The sequence below is a fragment of the Theobroma cacao genome, chromosome 10 (genome assembly GCF_053813885.1).
Source record: "Theobroma cacao isolate CCN51 chromosome 10, ASM5381388v1, whole genome shotgun sequence".
Lineage (NCBI taxonomy): Eukaryota > Viridiplantae > Streptophyta > Magnoliopsida > Malvales > Malvaceae > Theobroma > Theobroma cacao.
In genome coordinates this window covers 3,198,292-3,219,621 of record NC_142648.1, presented here as the reverse complement: position 1 = coordinate 3,219,621, position 21,330 = coordinate 3,198,292, and the positions used below count along the sequence as shown (strand labels likewise).

Sequence of the window (21,330 nt, the reverse complement as noted above, 5' to 3'; positions counted from 1 at the left end):
TCAACCTATTAATTAAAGAAAAAGAATGGTCTAATGGTGGGATAAAGTGTGTTTCCAAATGGCTCAAGTCCCATGGTGGAACTGGCAAATTCTTGAAAAGGAAAGGGTATCTAATCTCTCCTATGGGCTACTACCAAACACCATGTTAACTACTCCAACTAGACTCTCCTAGCAAGTTATAAATGAACAATGTTTTGGTTACTTGGAGCAAGAGCATCAACCATCATTTCAGACATGGCCAAGCCTTTTTTCTTGACAGCCATGATTTTGTTGGTTTTCTTCTTACTTACCATGGTCAACAGATCAACCTCAGCTAGAACTCTTGGCAAGCCAACTTCAAGCCATCATCATCACCGCAAGCATCATAGAATCTCTTTCCTGATGCAAGATGTGCTCAATGTTACTCAACCTGCAACTGCTAAAGTCACTAGTCAGCTTCCATTTTCCAAGCCACTAGGCTTTTTTCCTCCTAATGCAGGTATCCCAATTCCTGAAACTAATCCTCCGGTTCCAGGAACCGGATTGTCAACTCAAACACTTGATATTTCCGATATTGGGTTGTATTTTCCAGCTAGAGCTACTCTTCAGGAACTGGAATTCGGAGCAGTGATGACAATTGATGAGAACTTATTGGATGGTACAGTAAATGGATCACCAGTTGGGAAAGCACAGGGGGTATATGTTGCAAGCTCAGAAGGTGGACCTAGTCATATGATGGCTCTGACAACATTTTTTGCCAATAGCAAGTTTAAGGATGGCTTAAGATTTTTCGGGTTGCACCGGAGAGATGTAGCAGAGTCTCATATTGCTGTAATTGGTGGCATTGGGAAATATGTTGGTGCAAATGGTTATGCAACAGTTAAGGCTGTAGATTTGAGGTCTAATGCTGCAGCAGAGAAGCAAGGAGTCAACAAGCTTCTTTCGTTCAATGTTTATCTCATTTAATAAGACCTTGTTAGCCTGCTTACCAATATATTCATAAGATTATATTTCCATAGTCTACAAATGTAAGATCAAACATTTTCTAGGAATATTAGGATTTATTATTGGCACAGTTGGGCACTTCAGTTCAAACAAAATTTGAGTATATTTCTGTGTACAAGGGTATGAAATCAAGGACTTCTTATGTAGTTTCTTACTTTCTTATGCTTTCAGTTATGCGAGAACTTTCTCAATCAACTCATTGAGTTGCATACGGATTTGTGCCATCTATACCTCCACAGTTTGTTAAACATGAAATTACTGACAAATTTGTAGAATCTATTGAAGGTTGGGTCACTGGTTTCACTTTGAAATAGCAGAGGAAGCAATCTTCAGCTTGAGATTTGGCATAGTGAAATGAAATTAAGCAGAAATTTATCAGCCATGTAGGATCTGAAATAAGCAGAGCTTACAGCTAGGTTAGCTATACTTGCATCGAAGCTGCAGACTGTCTTTACCAGCTGAGAAGCTAATGACTTTCACATCTTTTTCTGGAAGCTGTCAAATGAGCATCTGTATTTTTCAAGCAAATTTGAGATCCAATTCCTCAATTGTGAACTTTTTATGCAACCGTTTGCAATTTGAAAGAAATGAAAACATTCATTGGAGACTGTTGGGTTTTCTTTTATCAGACACACTAAGAATAGAGTCCAAGAACTGCAACATGCACTTTCTATCTAAGTAAGACTTCATTTGGTATTGAATTTGTAGCAGCAATGTTATTGAATCTTGATGGAATAAATTTGGGAGATGGGTCATTTGGCTCTCTTTCCTCACCTTATTATAGGCATTAAGTAACCAGGAAATCTGCACTGCATAATTCCTTAAAGGTCTCTCATTTCATAGACCTACAAAAATAGATATATTATAGAACTCATGATCACCTCAACTAGATGGAAAAGCAAATGAATAAGGGATTTTAAAGGGGAAAAGGAATCAAGATTTGTTTATTTTGATACTTTGAATTCCCTAAGAAGCTCAACAGAATGCCTCAGCCAGGCATGGTTTCCATAACCTGAGAGCAAAATGTCAAAAAGTCATGAATTTTGATACTTTTAATCTTTTAAGTTTCCCAAGAGCCTCAGTTTCTTTTAGAGATGGTGTGTTTTCCATAACCTGAAAGCAAAAAATGTCATTGTTTGGAGGAAACATGCTTGCTCCATTCAACCTAAACACTTTTGTTCTTTTTTAGTCAACAGCTATCATCATGCTCAACAGAATCATATGTGAATTAGGTTTTTCCAACCAAAGCACACCACACAAAAAGGGCTTTTCGAACTACTCCATATCATCAAATCCACTTTCTTATCATAGACTCTTTAAACTATATATAACCTTGGAGGCCTCCGGTTCTCCATCAAGTCATATATAGGAAAAGGAGAAAATCTCTGAAACACCTTGGTCTTCTCTTTGCTAAAACAATCTTAAGTTCTTGACAACCCCCAAATGGCTAAAACTCCCATACTCTTATGCAAAACACTCAAGGCCACCATCTACTTCTTATTCCTGGCCATCATCTTCACATGCGCCAACTCAGCAAGAGTTCTTGATGAGGTGGAAGCACAACCCCAAGTTGTCGATGACATACCTCAGCCATCGAACCCCGTAGCGACAACTGTCCCTCCTAACACTTTGCCAAGTGGCCAAGTCCGTGCTACCACCCCAAGTGGCTCGGAGGATGATGATGATACTGGTCCACAACTTCCTGAAGCTCCTGCCGCCGCGGCTGCCCCTGCTGAAGATGAGGCACCAGTAGCTACTCCTGCAGCACCTGCTGCTGGAGGTGTGGCACCAATAGCTGTTCCTGCAGCCACATCAGCGACAACCGGGGCAGGAGCTGCAGCGGCTGCAAGTGCCACGGTGGCAACACCTGGCTCACATGACCCTGTATTATCCTTTTTTATGCATGACATCTTAGGTGGATCCCACCCATCAGCCAGGGTGGTAACTGGGATCATTGCCAACTCAGAAGTCAGTGGCATCCCTTTCTCGAAGACCAACAATGACCTTTTCCCAGTCCAAGGCGCTGCCCCACTTCTAAATGGTAACAATATTAACGACCTCAAAAACATTAACAACCTCATCAACCCCAACAATGTCCCTTTCCTAACAGGCCTAACTGGTGCCCAAACCAATGCTATTCTACAAAACAGTGGCAACAATAACAATGTTCTCAATGGCGACAGCCAACCTTTCGTCACAGCTGGACAGCTCCCACCTGGCTCTCTTCAAAGGCTCATGTTTGGCTCCATAACCGTCATAGATGATGAACTGACCGAAGCCCATGAGTTGGGGTCAGCTGTGCTAGGCAGAGCGCAAGGATTTTACTTAGCTAGCTCCTTGGATGGTAGTAGCCAAACCATTGCCTTGACTGTTTTATTGCATGGTGGTGAACATGGTCATGAACTTGAGGATGCCATTAGTTTCTTTGGTGTTCATAGGACCGTGTCACCGGCGTCACAGATTGCAGTTGTTGGTGGGACTGGGAAGTATGAGAATGCCAGAGGGTATGCCACGGTTGAGACTCTTCACCAGGAAGATCAGCACATAACAGATGGTGTGGATACAATCCTGCACTTCAATGTCTACCTCATTGACTGATCATGATCATCTTGTGGCTGGGTGGTTTCATGGTTTAGCAATCTGATTTATAGTGTGGTGGGACAATTTTAAGTGTGGATTTTCATGTGTCTTTGAAGCAGTTGATATTGAAACTTCAATGATACTTTCTATTTCTGTATATTGGTTTGTGTTGTGAACTTGTGATAGTCCAATCCAATCTCTCTCTTTTTTAACCTTTGGGTTGCAATGAATATAGTTAATTATAACTGTTAAACTAATATTTGAGCTGAAATCTTAAGTAAGAACCAAAAGTAGACTCTAAGTATTTCTGATAAACCAATTATCCTTTGAGAAATCATGGCAATATAATAAGCTAACTAATCTTAATGAATCAGTAGTATAACACAAGAGCTATAGGTGCATATATTTCTTGAATTCTTAACTGCTGCATTTTCACTAGAGTCGGTTATCCACAAGTACAAGTTACAAGAAACCAATCAATTCTTAGGAGGGGTCAAATTTTTATACTTTGACTATTAGGTAGAAAAGAGGATTAATATTTTATTCAGTTTAAAGTTGGTTTTTCCTTCTTGTCCGCCCTTTTTCCCTTGGGATACGAATCAGATAAATCAGTTTCCATGTCTCAAGTTCAATCATATATCATCACTTTCTTTCTGATTTATACTTATAATTTCTCACTAGCTTCATATGCAGCTCTCCCTTGAAGTAACATGTTGGTCTATGATTGTAGCTGCTGCGATTATTAATTCAAAGCAATAATATGATAACAGAAGCATCTCATTGTTGAGCAAAATGCAAGTTCATTTATTTTTTTTAAGGAATAAAAAGAAAGCCTGGAGAGGACTCAACTGGGAATGAGTGGAAACTGACAAAAACCAGTGTGCTTTTTAGCAGATAGAAAACCCTTTGAACGGTTGTTAGGGGCATTCCGAGAATTGAACTCGGGACCTCTCGCACCCTAAGCGAGAATCATACCACTAGACCAAATGCCCAATTTGTTGTAATCTTTGTAGTTAGTAAACAGGTCTCACAAACTTTTCTCGGATACAGATTGAAGTCCATTCTTTAAGTTTACACAGGATTAGACAAATAAATTGTACATTTTCCATTCTTTTCTTTTTCCAAATTCACAACAGAACAACTTTCCAGTCAATTCACATCAAATTTCACTTCTTTTCTAGACACCTTAACTTAAAATTCCACAAATTTGAACTCTCAAATCACATCTAATAGGTAACATAAACAGTGAACTCTAGCACTGTCTCAAAGCCATCAGTCTCCTGCTGATTAGCCCCTGGTATAGTCTTAACTATGGCAAATCCCTTGGCATTAACATACTTTCCAGTGCCGCCCATGATAGCCAAATGAGACTCTGATACACCGGTACGATGAACCCCAAAGAAGCTAAGGGTGTCAGCATAGTGCCCACTCTCGAACATAGCTGTAAATGCCATTGTTTGACTGGTTCCATCAATAGAACTAGCCACATAGAACCCTTGTGCCTTGCCGAGGAAGCCAGAGCCTAGCTCATGCCCTACTGTCAGTTCATCGTCAATGACAGTCATGGTTCCAAACATGAGCTTCTGGAGTGTAGACCCTGAAGGAAGTTGGCCTCCAGCTGTGACTGGGAAGTTCAATGCCCCATTGACCAAATTGTTGCCATTGTTTTGCAACACAGCTTGTGTGTTGCCACCAAGGCCAGTGAGCAATGGAACGTTGTTGTTGTTTATAAGACCGGTGTTACCACTATTTTGGTTTATTCCATTGTTCACTGGGAGGTTTGCACCATTTGGTTTGGCAAAGGGGAGCTGACCATTGAGTGCCGGGTTGCTGACTACACCAGTCACGGCTAGAGCAGTGGGGTTTGACCCGCCTAGGATGTCATGCATGAAGAAGGTTAGGGTGTGGTCAGGGTAAGGGTTTGGGTTGACAGCAACATTTGGACCAGTGGCTGCAGCCACATTAGGATTAGACTGTGTGCCTGGTGAGATAGGTAATGGTGGTACATTAGTGACAGGTGTCACAACCGCGTTGGACAGATTCGAGGGTTGCTCATCAAGCATTCTTGCTGAAGTGGAGAATGCAATTGTGAAGGTGAGAAGTAGAGAAATGAGTTTGTAGGTTTCCATCTGATTTTTCTGGCACGGGAAAGCTGCAGCTACAAGTTCAGGAAGATTTGCTTTAGTATTTTCCTTGATGGATGGGAGGATATGTAAGTGTATTTATATATAGGTTGAGTTTTGGGGCAGGCGCTCTAGAGATGGAGTTGTTGAAGTCTTTCTACTACAAATATAGTAATATTTAGTTTAGGATCTCAACTGTTCTGTTTCATGTTTATAGAAAGTGGATGAGGAGGAATATTTGGAATAGTGGCCTATGGTTTAGCTCACCTAAGTAAGTTTATGGAACCTTTCCCATTTGTACCAGAAAGGCTTTCAACTGCAAACATAAGCACCCAAATAAAAATTAGGCCATTAAGAAGAATTAGTCATACCTAAAAGTAGTCAACCATGTTTGATCCCATTGGTTATGGACCAAATGAGAGAATATGATTCTTTACTTGGTGGGTCTTCATAGTTATTAAGACCTACGGGTCCAATGTCTCTCAAGGGGGCCAATGTGGTGGGGAGAGGCTCCTACTGCGCTGCCCCACACCTCCAAGTCTTAAATTCTTACTATAGAAATATCATCATCTGGTGACTAAGAAGATCAGGAGATAGATAATACAAGTCTGCTGTGGGGCGGAGGGGGGGGGGGGGTGGTGGTTGGTGGTGCATCTCAGTCTTTTCTTCCATCTCTTCTCTGTACCTTTTTTTCTTTTGGGCCACAACAAAGAGAGATTCTTTTATGTAATCTACATGGGGATGGGGATGGGGTCATCTTAGATAAACATTTTCCTGCCTGCAAAGGTCAAGTGAAACTATTGAATATGTGCCTGCATCAACTTGCAGGACACTATTCCAAATCTTTATGTGGTTTTCTTGTTCTTCAATCTGTCTTCCCCATTAATGGTTTTCCAAATCCTTGTATGCTTTATATAATGTATATACAGATTACAACACTGCATACAGGTTCCCTTAACTTTTGAAACAAGTCAGGGTGATGCATAAAAATAAAAAAAGGAAAAATTTGATAACTGATTACCAAAAAGAGAAAGAAGTCCAATTTTTTAAGGAAAAGAACATAGCATTAACATCCAATCTCCTTTCTCTTTTATTTCTTTTTTTTTTTTTTGGAACAAACGTGGTCTCCTTTCAGAAACTGGCATTACAGGTATACAACAACAGGCATGGCAATGCTAATACTATCTGCCATCACCTCAACATATGTATCCACTCATCTTGACTTCCACACCAATGCCAAGAATGAACCATGTAATGTATTTTTGAATTTCAATACACTAACATGACCGATGGAATTCAAACCTCACTAAATAAAAAATTTTCCTATATACACCTCTCTCTCTTTCTCACTGACATGCCAATGCAAAATACAAATGCCCAATAATCAAAAAAAAAAAAAATCTCTCACTTGTGGTTTTGATGATGCATGTAAATATCTGCCAAAACCAGGAGGAAAAAAAATGTGGGGAAAACTATCTTTCAAAAACTCTCCAGGCTAACAATCTCTGCTGCCAGCTCATCTATCAATGAATTCTCTATTTCTCTACCAATTACCTCAATATCATATCCTAAGAATAACCATCCATCATCCTTTCCCAATACTTTCTCAGATGAGTCCTTTCTTGCTTCCTTTTCCTGGCTAACCAACAACATATACAGCTCTTCCTTAATCTCCTTCAAGTTCTGCCTAAAGCTAAGCCTTCTTGCGACAGGTTTTGCCCATATGGGTTCTCCGAAGCATGGCTGGAGAATTTCCATCAAACCTGAATTTATGCGGTCAAACAGTAGCCTCCTTGCTGACCTCTTCCAAGCTATTTGTTCATCATACTTCTTCTCTAATGCATCAAAAATTGAAGGGCTTATAGGGATTTCTGGAGAGTGCCGTCCGTCAAAGCCTATATTCTGGTTTCTACTATGGAAACCTGCCTCTGTCAAGACATCAACCATATAGGAGAAATCCCTACTCTCTTCAACTCCAAACAACTTTGTTGAATCTTCATTGACTTCACAGTTCTTCAGGGACTCTTCTCCTGCATCATCATCATCATCATCACTTGACACAACCATTCCAGGTCCTTCTGAGTATCCTTCATATGACTCTGATTTTAGAAATTCAAGTTGTCGCCTCACATCTATTAATAAACAAGAAAAAAAAATTAAATTGATTAAAAGTGGGCAAGAGAATCAAGAGGTCAAGAAATCCTTCTGTCTTAGTACCATGTAAGCTAGCACTGACACTGTGAAAGCATTCAGAGTTGGATAAAACCTCTTCTGCAAATGGTGCTTCCAAAACTGAAACTGGACTGGGCTGATAAGCTCTCTCCAAGTTCACAAGAGAGTCAGGGTCTGTCCCACACTCTTCAGATATTTCCATTAACATATCTTCCTGCAAGATTACAGTGAAAGAAATTGAGGAAGGAAATTTAATTTTTGGAGCCAAAGAGTATACCTCAAAATTGCAGCCGAACAATTAGAAGAACAAACAAATCCAAAGAAAATTATTTGAATATTTTGTACAAAAGAATGTGCACAGGTACTAAAACAACTACTTTACTTCTAAAGTGTATAACATGCTACTCTTTTGGTAGTGGAATGATTCAAAGTTAAGAAGAAAATGTGATGTCATAACAAAATGTGCATGTAACATTTACATTGATTATAAAGGACATCCACCTTTTTACTTGAGAAACAATCAGGCTCTAGAACATATCAGCTTCCATATAGCTTTGATTGAAGATATCATCTAAGGTTTGAGTATTACATAATACTAGCAACTATCAAACTAATCAGATACTTAAAAGGAAAAAAAACATCAAACCTGTTTACTTGAAGCGTCAGGGATAAAAGAAGAATCATAATCTTTCTCTGACATGGTGCAGCCTATTGGTTCAAACTGTGGCTGTTTATGATTCTCAGTACACTTGCTGACAGACACATTTTCTATAGCAACCACCATATCAGATGCCATGCTTGGGGACGCAACAGTACACATTGGTGACTCAGGTACCACAGAACCTTCTGGAGACATATTTCCATCCTTGATGTCATTACATTGATCAATTGGGGTAATTTCATTTTCAGAATCAGAGCAATCAACATCGTGTTTTAATGACTTACGAACTATAGAATGTTGTTCAGCACGATCCTGCTTCTCAAGTTTGTTCTTGAACATATAATGGATAACATATTTGTCTTCAAGCAAGTGATTCTTTTCTGACTTTAGGTATGGACTAGATTGAGACTTCTTGCAGTTGGATCCTGAGTTTCTTCGTTCCAGATCATCTTTCCCACTGGAACCCTGCTTACTTGACTTCAGTCTTGACCAATTAAGAGAAAACATTGGCCTCATGGTCATACACAAATCATCATGGAAAGCTTTGTGACTGGTCCTGGTTTTAGGACTTCCAACAGATGTAAAATATGCCGGAGATCTGGACTTTATTAAGTCTCCAACACCCATTTTTTTCCAACCATCTCTACTGCTAATGCCTAATGGAGTACGAAAGTTCGCATATTTATCATAGTCAGGCAATGCAAGCATTTCACCAAGAGTTCTGCTTCTGCCCCTACCCCCAAAAGTAAGTCCATTCTCCCGAAACTCTTTATTCATCCTCCATCTTTCTGAGATTTGCTTCTTTGCTTCCTGAGCCACATATGATCCATCTAAGTAGTTGCATGAGGGCTTATACCAGTTGTTCAAATCAGAGTAATTTGGGGAAGAAACCATCATTAACTCTGGCTCTTTTGCAAGACTGTGAACACCACTGAATCCTGACCTTGGTGGCTGCAAAGGAATGTCACTTGTCTTATGCCTTGTTTTTCTGGTGATTTCCTTTTCAGATCCACAGGAAGGGATAGATCTATGCCCTGTGGATTTCACATCATTGGACAAATTCTTCCTCTCTTTAACTTGAGTATGTGAATTTCCTTTTCCATGACTGAGGAAACCTTTGTCTTTCCTATTGCCTGAATAAGAACCTTCACTAGAACTAGGAGAAGAGAGACAATTAGAAGCATCCTCTACCTTTCCAGGCTTTGGTTTCAAAACAACAACTTTTCTAAAGGAAGGATGTTTTTCGTTGTTTGATTCCAGACGACATCCAGGAAACATACTATCAGGTCCATATTTCCTTTGGAAATCTTTTACAAGATGATTCTCAAGTTGCTGACGCAATTTAGCATTTCCTTGATCAGTTCTATTCCGGACTTCCCTGTATATATCAGTATTTTCAGAGTCCAAAGAATATGCTGGCTCTGAGATTCTTACATGCCCTGAAAGCAAGTGAGAAGAGACACCTTCCTGATCATAGAAAGGCTTGGTGGTCAAATAATCTGGATTCTGAAAATGATTTTCAAAATAATCCATTCTAGAATCCACAAATCCTGGCCCATACTGTCCAGAATGAACTTCTTTCAAATGTTGAAGCTTGACACCCACTGGAACACAATCTGCATCTGCATGACTTCCACTTAAAATAGGAATTTTTTCCTCTGACGATCTTAAATCAGCTCTTCCCTTTTCAGCAAACAAATCACTTTCCTTGTCTCTCTCTAATGACTCTATTACTTCATATACATCCTTGAACTCCTTTTGTTCTTCAATGCTGAACCTATACGAATGGCGTTCATCAAACGACCGCTTCTCCCAAACACCTATAGAAGCAACTTTACGAAGATAATTCTCTGAAAGCACTCTTTGTCGTTTCTGCTTCTTGACAGGTTGCTGAGTTGGAAGTTCATCAAGGCCCATTAATTTTGCAATAACACTTGGTGTAGCAGGCTTACATTCCATGTTCATTGACATTTCTTCATGCAGCTGAAATAAACACCCTTAAATCAATAGCATTCCACGGGATGCAAAAATCCATCTGCAGTCTGCATCAAAGAAAAGAAAAAGAATTTAATGGATATACCTGAAATTGAAAGATTGCCATCCATTTACTACAAAAATAAGCAAACTAAGCAACTATCAAAAATTTACACCTCCTCAAAAGCAAGAAGGATATACTTTTTTATTCAATTACCATATATATCGTATACTGCTGCCACAGCAACAACTACAGTAAAACTCCAAACACTCAATCTGAAAACCCCCTGCGTCCTGGAAATTCCATATTAATATTCAATAAACATGCAAAAGAGCATATGCCAAAAGACTGAAAGGAAACAAAACAAACTAAAATCTGAAAAGGCAAAGAAACTTAAATAGCAGCTTTCCAAATATGCAGCATCTAAATTGGATGCTCACCCTAAACCAATCATAGAAAGCATGTACTCTACAAAAAAGGAAAATACTAAGAATTTTTCTTTTCCATAAAAAACCCTTACTGTAAAACATCTTTGAATGGTAGAAAAGGAAAACAAACATCTTCTTGGTCAATGAAATAAAGCTTAAATATGTAAAATTTTATTAGAAAACAAAAGATTAAAGCAGCAAAGGAATTCACCTTACAACAGTCATATGAGTATCAAATAAAGCCAAAAATTAAAGCTTCTAGACGACTCATAAATGCAAACAAAGTAGAGCTCAGAGCAATAAACATGGAAGAAACAAAATCATTAAAATTATTCTTTAGGCAAAGTAATGATTAGAACCCAACACGGGAACAAAGTATAAAGTGCAATTAGTAAATGAAACAAATCCCCCCTCCCCCCATCATTAAAAAGAGACAATTTTAATATTAAAAACCCCTCCCCCAACAAACCATCATACAAATCAATCAATTACAATCAAAGAACAACTGAACAAGAATCATATAGCCCTCTATTAACTCATTGAAACAAACAAAAAAGATCATTTTGAAAGGAAAAAAAATGAAAATTGGCACTTAGAAAAGAAACCAAAAGAATCCAACTTTAACAAAAGCAGAAGCAAACATCAAAAGCTTAACCAAAGCATGGAAAAACCCAGAAAACAAAAAACCAAGAAAGAGAAAAGAAAACCCAGAAAAAAGAGGAAGAAAACTTGAAAAAGAAAATAAAAGAGCTAACCTTTTTTCTAAGAGAAGTTGTTTGGAAGAAGATGTGGCTGTTGACTTTCGAGTTCAGATGGCCAACAAAATTTCCATCTAAATCACTTCATTTCAGAGTGTTTATTAAATTAATTTAATTAAAAGAATATGATAACAAAAGGGATCAAATTATTTTGTCTTGCTTATAAATCAAGGAAGAGAAAGACAAGCCGACATGTTGAACAAGTTGGTTGGTCAAAACCAAACGTCACATGCAACCAAAAAAAATTTTTTAAATGGTCGGTTCATGAAAAAAGAAATACTAAAATTCTACGAAATGGGGTTTTCGAGATTGAATTGAAGATCGAAATAAGTAAAGAACTGGGGGTTTTTAGATTCGGAAGAAAAATGGGAGACGATAATTCGATGTTATGAGGAAGAAGGAAAAAAGAAAGTGGCAAGTAGAGACAGGTGGGTTTTGGTAGGGACGTGTTATGCCGTTGGTTTGACGTTTCGAAACTACGCGCGAAACCTTTAACTGTCCTTTCTCGCGTGTTTCGCGCCACGACAGAAACAGTTCTCCTTACGTGTAATGAGATGGAATTGCTATTTCCACTCCAACTTGACCCATTTTTCTCTCTCCTATACATGATGACAAATAGTAGTAGAAATAAAATTGTAAATATTATTTGTATTTCAAACTTATATTATATATATATATATATTACTATATTTATTTTTTTATTTTTACAAACTTTGAGACAAAAATTTTGATTTTAATTTTTTTGAGAAAAAAGGGAGATTCAAATTAAATATTTTAAATAATATATATGTAATTGCAAAAAATAGATCTATTATTTTCACCCGATGTTAGGAATAAAATTTATTATTTACACCTTAGAAGTTAGAACTCCCCCGAATATGAATGAAGAATATTGGAAGCTGAAAAATGATTGGTGGCATCGGCGAACGCTATGATTACATTTGCAAATTGCATATGAAGTATGATTGCTATATTGTGTGGTTCTAAAATTATTCCTTTTGCATTGGAATTAAAACCTCTAGTATTTCTATTTTTGTCTTTAATAATATATATATATATATGTAAATTCTTAATCCATGAAAGTTTTACTTTAAAAAAATATATATTTTCTACACTATAGTTTAAATACAATCACAAATTTGTAAAGGCCACACTCCAAAATAAAAAGCAAAGTAACAAATTATTCATGAGCATCCCACCTAAAATGCCCATCATCAATTTTATTAATATTTTCATAATTTAAGATTTAAGGTATAAAGTTAAACGAGATTAAATGGGATATACGTGTTCAAGTTTAACCTAATCGGATTTGATCTTTTCAAAGTTAAGTTTGTACCTTATCTACTATTAAAAATAATGTAAAAATATTTTATATTAATCTTTCAATTTATATATGTTAAAATATATAATTTATTTAATACAATAATAACATATACAGTTTAATGAATAATCTCCCAAATACTCCCACCTTCTTGTTTTGCTTGTTGGTGGGATGATGGAATCATGGAATAGATTTAGCTCACGAGCTCCTACAAGGCATGTGTTAAAACTAGGCTTGAATCTCTTGCTTTCACTGACTTTGTTTTATTCTTGAACTCTTTTCTGAGTTCCATGGGAGTGACAGGAAACCATTAGGTCAAAAGTATAGACAGAAAAATTGACCCTCATCAGAAATCAGAACTAGACCACTAGCAGGACATATAGGGTGGGCGCGGAGTCTTGGCCTTCCTAGGGTGGTCCAAGTTTCTAACCATGCTGGCACCGTTATGGCATATGTGCTATTGTATTAACCTTGAACATGTCTTCCTTTTCTTCTAGGGACACAAGTGGGCCACGTCCTTTGCTTAGTACTGAGATAGTGGTTCTCAGTTGTGCTTGAAACTGCATTCCCTGCCCCTGTTTTAAGTGCTAGTCGCTAAACTTTCCATGCATTGACTGCCAGAAGAAACATTGAAGCTCAACCCGGAGGAGCACTCGATGATATCAGACCATTGGCTAGTCTGGCTTCTACGGGACCACAAACACCACCTTCAACTGCTTTAAAAAAATTATATTCATGACTGTGACCAGGCTGCCAAGGGCTATGGAGTCCCCCACTTTTTTGTTTTACTCTATTTATTAATCAACAAATAATGGTAACATAAGAAAGCCAGATGCAGCCACATATACTATCAGACAAACAAAGCCGACATTTCATGCAGGAACAAATTAAGGATGACACAGAGATTCGAGATGTTGCTGCCTCTGTTTTTTCTTTCAACATATCAACTCTTGTATTTATACAAGAAAAGACAGATACAATCTTCAGCAACTCATTCAACACAGTAAAGTAACCGCGATGAGGAAGATTATGAGATTACAAGAATATCGTTTCATATTTGTCCTCGGGTGCCGACATCGGCATGTAATTATTGATTATTCGACCATGACATGGCATGTAATCATTGGTTATTCAATTTAGGGTAATCTAGATTTTATTTGGGAACGTGAACCATGTTAATACTCCTTGATCTTCCGTACTGAACATGTGCAATAGGACCACCTTTGGACTCTCAGAAAAAACACTATGGCTTGAATTCTGAGCTTGTAGTGGTTGGCTTGTTTGAAGGGAGTTTAGGGAGGGCCCGGGGGGGGAGGGGTGGAGGAGAGGCTTGGGACCAACCAGAACACCCAGGAGACAGCGTTTAAGATGAAAATGTTAGTCGTCAGGGTCTTAAGGGGAATCCAAGATCGTCTTCTGGATCATTTGACTTGTCTCTGCCTCCGACATTCGGTCTTGTTTGCTTTGGGATTGTGCATAGGCTTCAAAGAAATCCTTGATTACCGTTTCAAGTTCATTCCATACTGTACATAATGATGAACGTAGTTCGTGTTACATATAATCATGATAATGTTTACTATTCTTCACGTAAAAACCAACATTGAAAAAGAAAAGCCTCCAACGAATTCAAGCTGAGCTTATTTCTTGAGAAAGGAATAGGAAACACCTGGAAGCTATAACTCTGTGAAGGGACGATGAAATGTTAGAGAAGAGATGAGACCCAGAATAGTTTGCTTGGTGTTCTAATATTCGGCTGATCAAAAGTGATTCAGGATCATGAAATATTGAAAAGAGCCGAGCTTAGGCTGAAAATGCTTAGATTTGACAAGATTTCACCTGGCTATAAATATACTCAGGCTTGACTTGATCAAAGGTTGTCCCAGCTGATCATGGTATGAGAAAGCTAAGGATAAAGCATGCAGAACCCTACTTGGGTTCACAGGTTCACTTATATTCTAACTTACTAGGCTATATCAGATCAGAGGTTGACTTGCTGTCGAGTCAATTGGTCAAGATATGAGAAGAAAAAAAACCTCCAGCACAAGCAGAATTCTATACAAATTTGACAGGTTCTTTGTTTGGCCAGCTATAGCTGCATTAGAAGCTTACTGGAGATCATAATATAAGCAAAGTCAAAATCTGCAAATCATGTTTGAGAGTTTCTGTTGACTACTCAGGTTTGTTTCAAATATATGTGATTTCTTTTTTTGGTGCAAGCAGGATTGAACAATAAAGAGTTGGGAAAGGAATACAACGAACCAGTAAAAGTGATGACAGGTTGGATGCTTGCATGCTTGGAGAGTGCTTCCATGCACTCTTCTTTCGTCATGTTGGAGATCAAACACTTCTCAATCAGATGCTGCACCTGCAATAATTACAACATCAACTCCAATAAAATGCAAAACAATATATATCAATATATTGTAATTTTAACAAACAGCACATCAAATTATAGTATAAGATCACCATGTGAATATATGATGACTAAGAATCCCCCATGATTTGTCCTTGCTTCTGAACCAAACTCTTCTTATTGTGTTTTTGTGAAACTCAAAAAAGAGAATGGGGAAAGTAAATGACGAATTAAGGAAGTGATCCTGGTGCAAATATGATGCAGCAAACTGAGAATTAAATATAGGGCAAGCCAATAGGATGATAGGGGTGAACGAGTCCAGAAGTCCCATGTGGGAGACAGATGATAATTGGTCTTTGTCTTTAGGACTTATTTGTACTCCAAAACTTTCTTTTTTATATTAGTCATTCCCTCGAATCCTTAATGTCTTAAAAATATCGAAAGATTTTTTTTAGATTGATAGATTACGCATAAATATGAAAAAAGTGATTAATACTCATACATTTAGGAAAGTAAATTTTTTTACGAATTCTTTGACAAAGTTGAAGGTGGATGGCTCGGATTTATTTTATACTCGGTAGTAGTTGCTTTCATTGTAACAGTTCTATTATTGGCTCTAGGGTGTGCAACAAATTTCTTATGGACTTTTATCATATCTATTTGTATGGTGATTATGTGTTGTTTTGTATTACAATAGCTCTTAACTAACAGATGTGAAGCTTGTAATACTTATTTTATCAGTAACGAAATTGAATTATTGAATAAGTAAATAAAATAAAATAAATTAAGTAAAAATGTGATAGTGTTTTTTTATTTTAAAAAATAGATACGAACTAAATTTTTTGTAGGTGTATGCATGTGCATGAAAGTTCCAATTTTTTTTTAAAATAACGATTTTGCTGGTCCCAATCCAAGTTAAATAAGATGGGCTGACCTTTGATCAGGTCCATACCACATTGCAGAAATTTGGAGTTATTTGCTACCAAACCAAGCTCAATTACTGCTTCCAATTTGCCGTTTACTTGCTGTCTTTCTTTAGAGCTCTCCTTCATTCCACAGGAATTTTAGTAACCAAAATTGTCAAATCTTTCTAGACAAATAAATGGATTTGGAGATATGTGTCAAGAATGCCGCTGATGCCCCTGATGTTCTTGGAGGCTGTATGTTATGCTTGTTTTCTTTTTTTGGGTGATTTTGTTTCTGGGTTTTGAATTTGAATTGAAAGGTTGTTGCTTTGTTTTATGTTCTTCAGGCCCACTCTGCCAAAGGGTTCTTCTTACTTTAGATGAAAAGTGGGTTCCTGACAAGTTGCACCTCGTCAATCTCAGTAATAAGCCTCAATGGTATATATCAGATAATAAATTATGTAAACTTTTGTGTAAAAATGTGAACTGTCAGGTTTTTTTATTTTTATTTTTCTGTGGTGATGGATTGTTTGGAGTGTTCAATGCAAATGTGGTGCTCTAAATTTGTGATTTTGATTGTAAAATTATGTACTTTTTTTGTAGGGGGGGGGGGGGGGGGGGGGGGGGGGGGGGTTTGTTTGTGGTGATTGTTAGTTTGTAGTGTTTGGGCAAATGAGTTGCTGTAAATTTGTGATTTCGATTGTAAAAGTGTGAACTTTGGGGCTTTTTTGATTGTGGTGATGGGTTGATTGGAGTGTATAAGCATATGGGTCTTGAAGTTTGTGATTCTTTATTTGATTTGATTTTGATAGGTTTTTGGAGATAAGTGCAGAAGGAAGGTAGGTACCAGTGGTGAAGTTTGATGAGAAATGAGTACCTGGCTCTGACGTGATTGTTGGTATTCTTGAAGAGAAGTACCCTGAGCCTTCTCTTAACAACACTACCTCAATTTGCCTGTGTATGCTGCCTCTCGTCTTCCCTTTTCTTTCATTTGATTTATCTCTCAGCCACCTTTTGCACAGTGTTCTTGCTAACAATACTATAAGTTTGTCTATTTACTGAAAGTTATATTAATACTATACTGTTTTCTTTTGAGTTTATAATACATGCTTATTGTACTTCTTGCTACTTTTATTATCTGAGTTAATCCTGAAAACATTTGATTATTTTGGTTGTCTTCTGCCACCTGAAATGTTGTGATTATTTTTGCTTTGTAATTGATTCCATGAGAATGGTTACCTTGAAAACATAAAGAATAGAGTTGATTCTCTTTGTCGTATTTTGCTTATCTTGCACTGTCAGGAAAATTTGTCAATCTTTGATTTAAAAAAAGAAATGGAGTGGTTTTGTTGATAGGAGTTGTTCATTGAAACCTCTCAACTGATTATTAATCTTTATTGCAGTTGATTTTCTATCGAGAGTCCTTTGTGAAAACTCAGGCTGCCAAGGAACACGCGATTGTGGGATGGGCGCATAAGGTCAATGCATGAGTTAGTTCAAAACTATAAGGTTTTCAAACTCTAGAGTATGTAAGTGGGTAAGACTTCATGTAAAACCAGATGAATGTTGGTTGCTTCACGTACTAATAAATGTTTGAATCTATCATTATAGTATCCATGGTGGTTGCTGTTAATTAGTAAATTTTGATCTGATGCTGAACTGTAGGTAGTGTCAATTCCTCTCTCTCTCTCTCTCTCTTCCTGTGTGTACATATGGGCTTGCTGGTGGAGATATTTTTCTGAAAAGATGATGACAGAATCATGGAATAGATTACCTCACAGGCCTCTACAAGGCAAATCTTAAAACTGGGCAAGAATCTATTGTGTTCTTTGACATGTTTTTTTCTTGAACTCTTTTCTGAGTTCTGAGGGAGAACGGCACACCATTAGGTAAAGTATTAGATTGTTTGAGGAAAAAAGTTATAGTCGGCTCAGATTGGAGGTTATAGAGTTATCTTAAACAGATAGAAAATTAGAAGGAAAATTTTCAACATGAATTTAGAGAGAAAAACTGACCTCCATCAAATATCAGAAAAGAATTACAGTGCTAGCACAACATAGGGCAGGCGCAGAGTCTTTGCCTTCCTACGGTTGTCCAAATTGAGAATCTTGCTGGTACAATTATAGCATAAGTACTATTGATGTTGGACATGTCTTCCATTTCTTTTAGGGAAGTAAGTGGGCTATTTTCATTGTTGCTTATTATTGTATTGGGATTGTGGTTCTCAGTTGTGCTTGAAGGATGTTAACTTTGTTTCTCCACTAATATCTCAAATCCATAAAGTTTCTTAGAAACAAAAACTGACTATTTAACTGGCCATTGAACCAAAACATATTTAATCCTTGCATGGCATTGAAAGGTGTTGATTTTCGTATCCATCATTTCTAGTTGATTCCCAACCAGATACAAATACATGATGACGTTTGATTATTGTTAGATGCAAAATGCATACCCCCTGCCCCTGCTTAAGTGTTTCCATGCATTTAATGCCAGAAGAAACATTGAAGTGAAACCCTTAGAAGAGCTCAATGACTTCAGACCATAAAGACTGCCTTCACATACCTTTAAAAATTCATGATTGTGATCCGGATGCAATGACTAAGGAGTCGCTACTCTTCATTCCCCACCTTTTTTCTTTTCCTCTATTAATCAACATTAATGGTAACATAAGAAAGCCAGAAGCATCCATATATACTGTAGGACAAGCAAAGCCAAAATTTTATGCAGAAACAAAGGATGGCACAGATTCCAGATGTTGTCACCTCTGTTTTCTTTCATCATAGAAAACCATAGCTATCATTTGTATATATTTATCTTGTATATATATATACAGATATAGACTACTCTCCTTCATATTTTTCCTCAAATTGCTTACATGAACATGTAATTATTGATTATGCCATGATGACATGGCATCTAATTATTGGTTATTCACTTTAGGGTCGTCTAGATTTTATTTGGAAATGGGGACCATGATAATACTCCATGGTCTTCCCTAGTAAACATGTGCAATAGGACCACCTCAAGAGTGGTCCAAAAGGACTCTCAATAAAAACACTACATGGTTTGGCTAGATTCGAAAGGAGTTTAAGGAGGGCGGCTGGTGGAGGAGAGGGCCAGCTACCAACCAGAACAACGAGGGGATAACCTTTAAGATGGAAGTGTTAGTCATCATGGTCTTTAGGGGAATCCGAGATCATCTTCTGGATCATTTGACTTGTCTCTTCCTCTGACATTCGATCTTGTTTGCTTTGGGATTGTGCATAGGCTTCAAAGAATTCCTTGTTTTCCTTTTCAAGTTCATTCCAAACTGTACACAATTAACATATTTCGTGTTACATATAAGCATGATCATGTATGATATTCTTAACGTAAAAACCAACATGGTGTAAGAAAGGTTGTCTGTCTCAGGCTTGACTTGATTGAAGGTTGTCCCTGCTGATCATGGCATGAGAATGCTAAAGCTAAAGCAGAACCCTACTTGGGTTGACAGGTTCATGCGGGTTTTTCTCTCTGTGTGCATGCAGGATTGGAAAAGAAAGAGTTGGAAAAGGAATAAAACGAACCAGTAGAAGTGATGACAGGTTCGATGCTTGCATGCTTGGAGAGTGCTTCCATGCACTCTTCTTTGGTCATCTTGAAGATCAAACACTTCTCGATCAGATGCTGCACCTGCAACAATTACAACATCATCACCAACAAAATGGAAAAACAACATATATCAATATAATGTAATTTTAACAAATATCATATCAGATTATTATAGTATAAAATCACCATGTGAATATAGGATGATGAAGAATCCCCCATGAATCCTGAGCCAAACTCTTGTTGTTTGTGAAACTGAAAAGAGAGAATGGGGATAGTAAGTGGTGAATTAAGGAAGTGATCCTGGAGCAAACATGATGCAGAAATCTTTGGGGGTGCACAAGAGAATGAAATATTAGGCAAACCATGAGGGGGACGTGGGGGGAGATATGTCTAGAAGTCCCACGTGGGAGATTGATGATAATTGGCTGAGAGGGGATGAGGTATGCTTTGTAAATATGACCCTTTCTTTGTCTTCTACCATTTATTTGTATTTCATACTTTTTTTTTCTTATACTATCACTCATTTCATCTCTAAATATTTATCTTTTCTATATTAATAAAAATTTTGACTCACTTAATTAGTTAAGTAAAAAAGTCATAAAGTTTTTTTAAAAAAAAACGAGAAATCGGTAATTTTTAAAATTACTCGTAGATATAAAAATGCATATTTAAACTCAAAAGATTTAACCGGTCGTAAATTGAAAATTATAAAAAAATAAAATCGTAATTTCTAAATTATTAATAAAAAAATTAAAGGTCAATCAAATTCTTAATAAATCCAATCCCAAATTTGTAAAGAGCAAACTCCAAAACAAAAATCAAAATAAGAAATTATTCATGAGCACTCCACTTAAAAAGTATATGAGTAATCTTTTATATATATATATATATAACTTAAACATTTGACTTATTAATTTATGCATAATCTTTTTATAATCTTTTTACATAAAGAACAGAATTTAAATCCTTTTCCTTTAAGTAAAAAAAAAAAAAGAAAACTTATATATACACATAGGCATGTTAAATGGGCTACATGTGTTGTTGGGTTGATCAAAGTGGGCTCAATCTGGACTTAATCTGACTTGACTGTTTTAAAGATAAGCTCCAATCTTTTCATTTATCTTTATATATACATGTTTTATTATAAAAATATTCTTATTATTTTTATATATTAAAATTTAAATTTAATCTTATTTAATAAAATAATAACTTATACTTGGACCAAATAGGTTCGAATTTTTAAAAAATCTTATCTCAATTAAATTTGGAATCTCGAGGATAAATTTGAAAAAAAATAAAGGCACATATACGTATTTTAATTTATTAATTATATATATTTTTTGAAATTGGACAAAGGGATTCAAATCTGTTACTTAAATGCAGAGATTATACATCAATTAATGAATTGAATGTTTGAATATAATTTATTTATTATATTTAATTTAATCACTTTGTGAATCTATTAATAATAAAAAATGA

The 21,330-nt window shown here is 36.8% G+C and overlaps 5 protein-coding genes, 1 long non-coding RNA gene, 1 other non-coding gene and 1 pseudogene across 10 annotated transcripts; 3 read left to right on the top strand and 5 right to left on the bottom strand.

The window, feature by feature from the left end:
• Nucleotides 1-223: 223 nt before the first annotated feature.
• On the top strand, nucleotides 224-1,546 carry LOC18586253 (dirigent protein 25-like). The gene is made up of 2 exons (XM_088802650.1): nucleotides 224-478; nucleotides 572-1,546. The coding sequence occupies exons 1-2, from the start codon at nucleotides 235-237 to the stop codon at nucleotides 943-945; spliced, it is 618 nt and encodes a 205-aa protein (XP_088658776.1). The 5' UTR covers nucleotides 224-234; the 3' UTR covers nucleotides 946-1,546.
• Nucleotides 1,547-2,328: 782 nt separating this feature from the next.
• Nucleotides 2,329-3,721, top strand: LOC18586252 (dirigent protein 9-like). Its single transcript, XM_007009501.3, has one exon. The coding sequence runs from the start codon at nucleotides 2,428-2,430 to the stop codon at nucleotides 3,580-3,582; it is 1,155 nt and encodes a 384-aa protein (XP_007009563.3). The 5' UTR covers nucleotides 2,329-2,427; the 3' UTR covers nucleotides 3,583-3,721.
• Nucleotides 3,722-4,484: 763 nt separating this feature from the next.
• TRNAP-AGG (transfer RNA proline (anticodon AGG)) lies at nucleotides 4,485-4,556 on the bottom strand. Its single transcript has one exon. It is a non-coding gene; the product is annotated as a tRNA-Pro (tRNA).
• Nucleotides 4,557-4,645: 89 nt separating this feature from the next.
• Nucleotides 4,646-5,746, bottom strand: LOC18586251 (dirigent protein 25-like). The gene has a single exon (XM_007009500.3). It carries the CDS (start codon nucleotides 5,691-5,693, stop codon nucleotides 4,791-4,793), a length of 903 nt encoding a protein of 300 aa, XP_007009562.3. The 5' UTR covers nucleotides 5,694-5,746; the 3' UTR covers nucleotides 4,646-4,790.
• A 1,007-nt stretch (nucleotides 5,747-6,753) lies between these two features.
• On the bottom strand, nucleotides 6,754-12,015 carry LOC18586250 (uncharacterized). 3 transcript variants are annotated; one of them, XM_007009498.3, is made up of 5 exons: nucleotides 11,679-12,014; nucleotides 10,712-10,788; nucleotides 8,506-10,562; nucleotides 7,905-8,073; nucleotides 6,754-7,819 (listed from the first exon to the last, which is right to left on the bottom strand). In XM_007009498.3, exons 3-5 carry the CDS (start codon nucleotides 10,489-10,491, stop codon nucleotides 7,167-7,169), a joined length of 2,808 nt encoding a protein of 935 aa, XP_007009560.3. In that variant the 5' UTR covers nucleotides 10,492-10,562; nucleotides 10,712-10,788; nucleotides 11,679-12,014; the 3' UTR covers nucleotides 6,754-7,166. The 3 variants fall into 3 exon arrangements, with proteins under 3 accessions (XP_007009560.3, XP_017985046.2, XP_017985045.2); XM_018129557.2 differs by lacking the exon at nucleotides 11,679-12,014 and having other exon boundaries at nucleotides 8,506-8,705; nucleotides 8,805-10,562; nucleotides 10,712-11,610; XM_018129556.2 differs by lacking the exon at nucleotides 10,712-10,788 and having other exon boundaries at nucleotides 11,679-12,015.
• Nucleotides 12,016-14,379: 2,364 nt separating this feature from the next.
• Nucleotides 14,380-15,501, bottom strand: LOC18586249 (uncharacterized; annotated as a pseudogene).
• Nucleotides 15,502-16,891: 1,390 nt separating this feature from the next.
• On the top strand, nucleotides 16,892-19,874 carry LOC18586248 (uncharacterized). 2 transcript variants are annotated; one of them, XR_016028833.1, is made up of 3 exons: nucleotides 16,892-17,218; nucleotides 17,664-17,797; nucleotides 19,788-19,874. It is a non-coding gene; the product is annotated as an uncharacterized LOC18586248 (long non-coding RNA). The 2 variants fall into 2 exon arrangements; XR_016028832.1 differs by lacking the exon at nucleotides 19,788-19,874 and having other exon boundaries at nucleotides 17,664-17,873.
• Nucleotides 19,041-20,203, bottom strand: LOC18586247 (uncharacterized). Its single transcript, XM_007009493.3, has 3 exons — nucleotides 20,038-20,203; nucleotides 19,827-19,932; nucleotides 19,041-19,570 (listed from the first exon to the last, which is right to left on the bottom strand). The coding sequence occupies exons 1-3, from the start codon at nucleotides 20,068-20,070 to the stop codon at nucleotides 19,425-19,427; spliced, it is 285 nt and encodes a 94-aa protein (XP_007009555.1). The 5' UTR covers nucleotides 20,071-20,203; the 3' UTR covers nucleotides 19,041-19,424.
• Between the last annotated feature and the right edge of the window lie 1,127 nt (nucleotides 20,204-21,330).

Coding starts and splice junctions, on each gene's coding strand:
- LOC18586253 (XM_088802650.1), top strand. CDS start 235: ATGGCCAAGCCTTTTTTCTTGACAGCCATGATTTTGTTGGTTTTCTTC. Junction 479..571: donor CTTTTTTCCTCCTAATGCAG/GTATCCCAATTC, acceptor TGTATTTTCCAG/CTAGAGCTACTCTTCAGGAA.
- LOC18586252 (XM_007009501.3), top strand. CDS start 2,428: ATGGCTAAAACTCCCATACTCTTATGCAAAACACTCAAGGCCACCATC.
- LOC18586251 (XM_007009500.3), bottom strand. CDS start 5,693: ATGGAAACCTACAAACTCATTTCTCTACTTCTCACCTTCACAATTGCA.
- LOC18586250 (XM_018129556.2), bottom strand. CDS start 10,491: ATGTCAATGAACATGGAATGTAAGCCTGCTACACCAAGTGTTATTGCA. Junction 8,074..8,505: donor CTGACGCTTCAAGTAAACAG/GTTTGATGTTTT, acceptor GTAATCTTGCAG/GAAGATATGTTAATGGAAAT. Junction 7,820..7,904: donor TGTCAGTGCTAGCTTACATG/GTACTAAGACAG, acceptor GTTTATTAATAG/ATGTGAGGCGACAACTTGAA.
- LOC18586247 (XM_007009493.3), bottom strand. CDS start 20,070: ATGGGGGATTCTTCATCATCCTATATTCACATG. Junction 19,933..20,037: donor CATCATCCTATATTCACATG/GTGATTTTATAC, acceptor TAATTGTTGCAG/GTGCAGCATCTGATCGAGAA. Junction 19,571..19,826: donor ACCTGTCATCACTTCTACTG/GTTCGTTTTATT, acceptor AATTGTGTACAG/TTTGGAATGAACTTGAAAAG.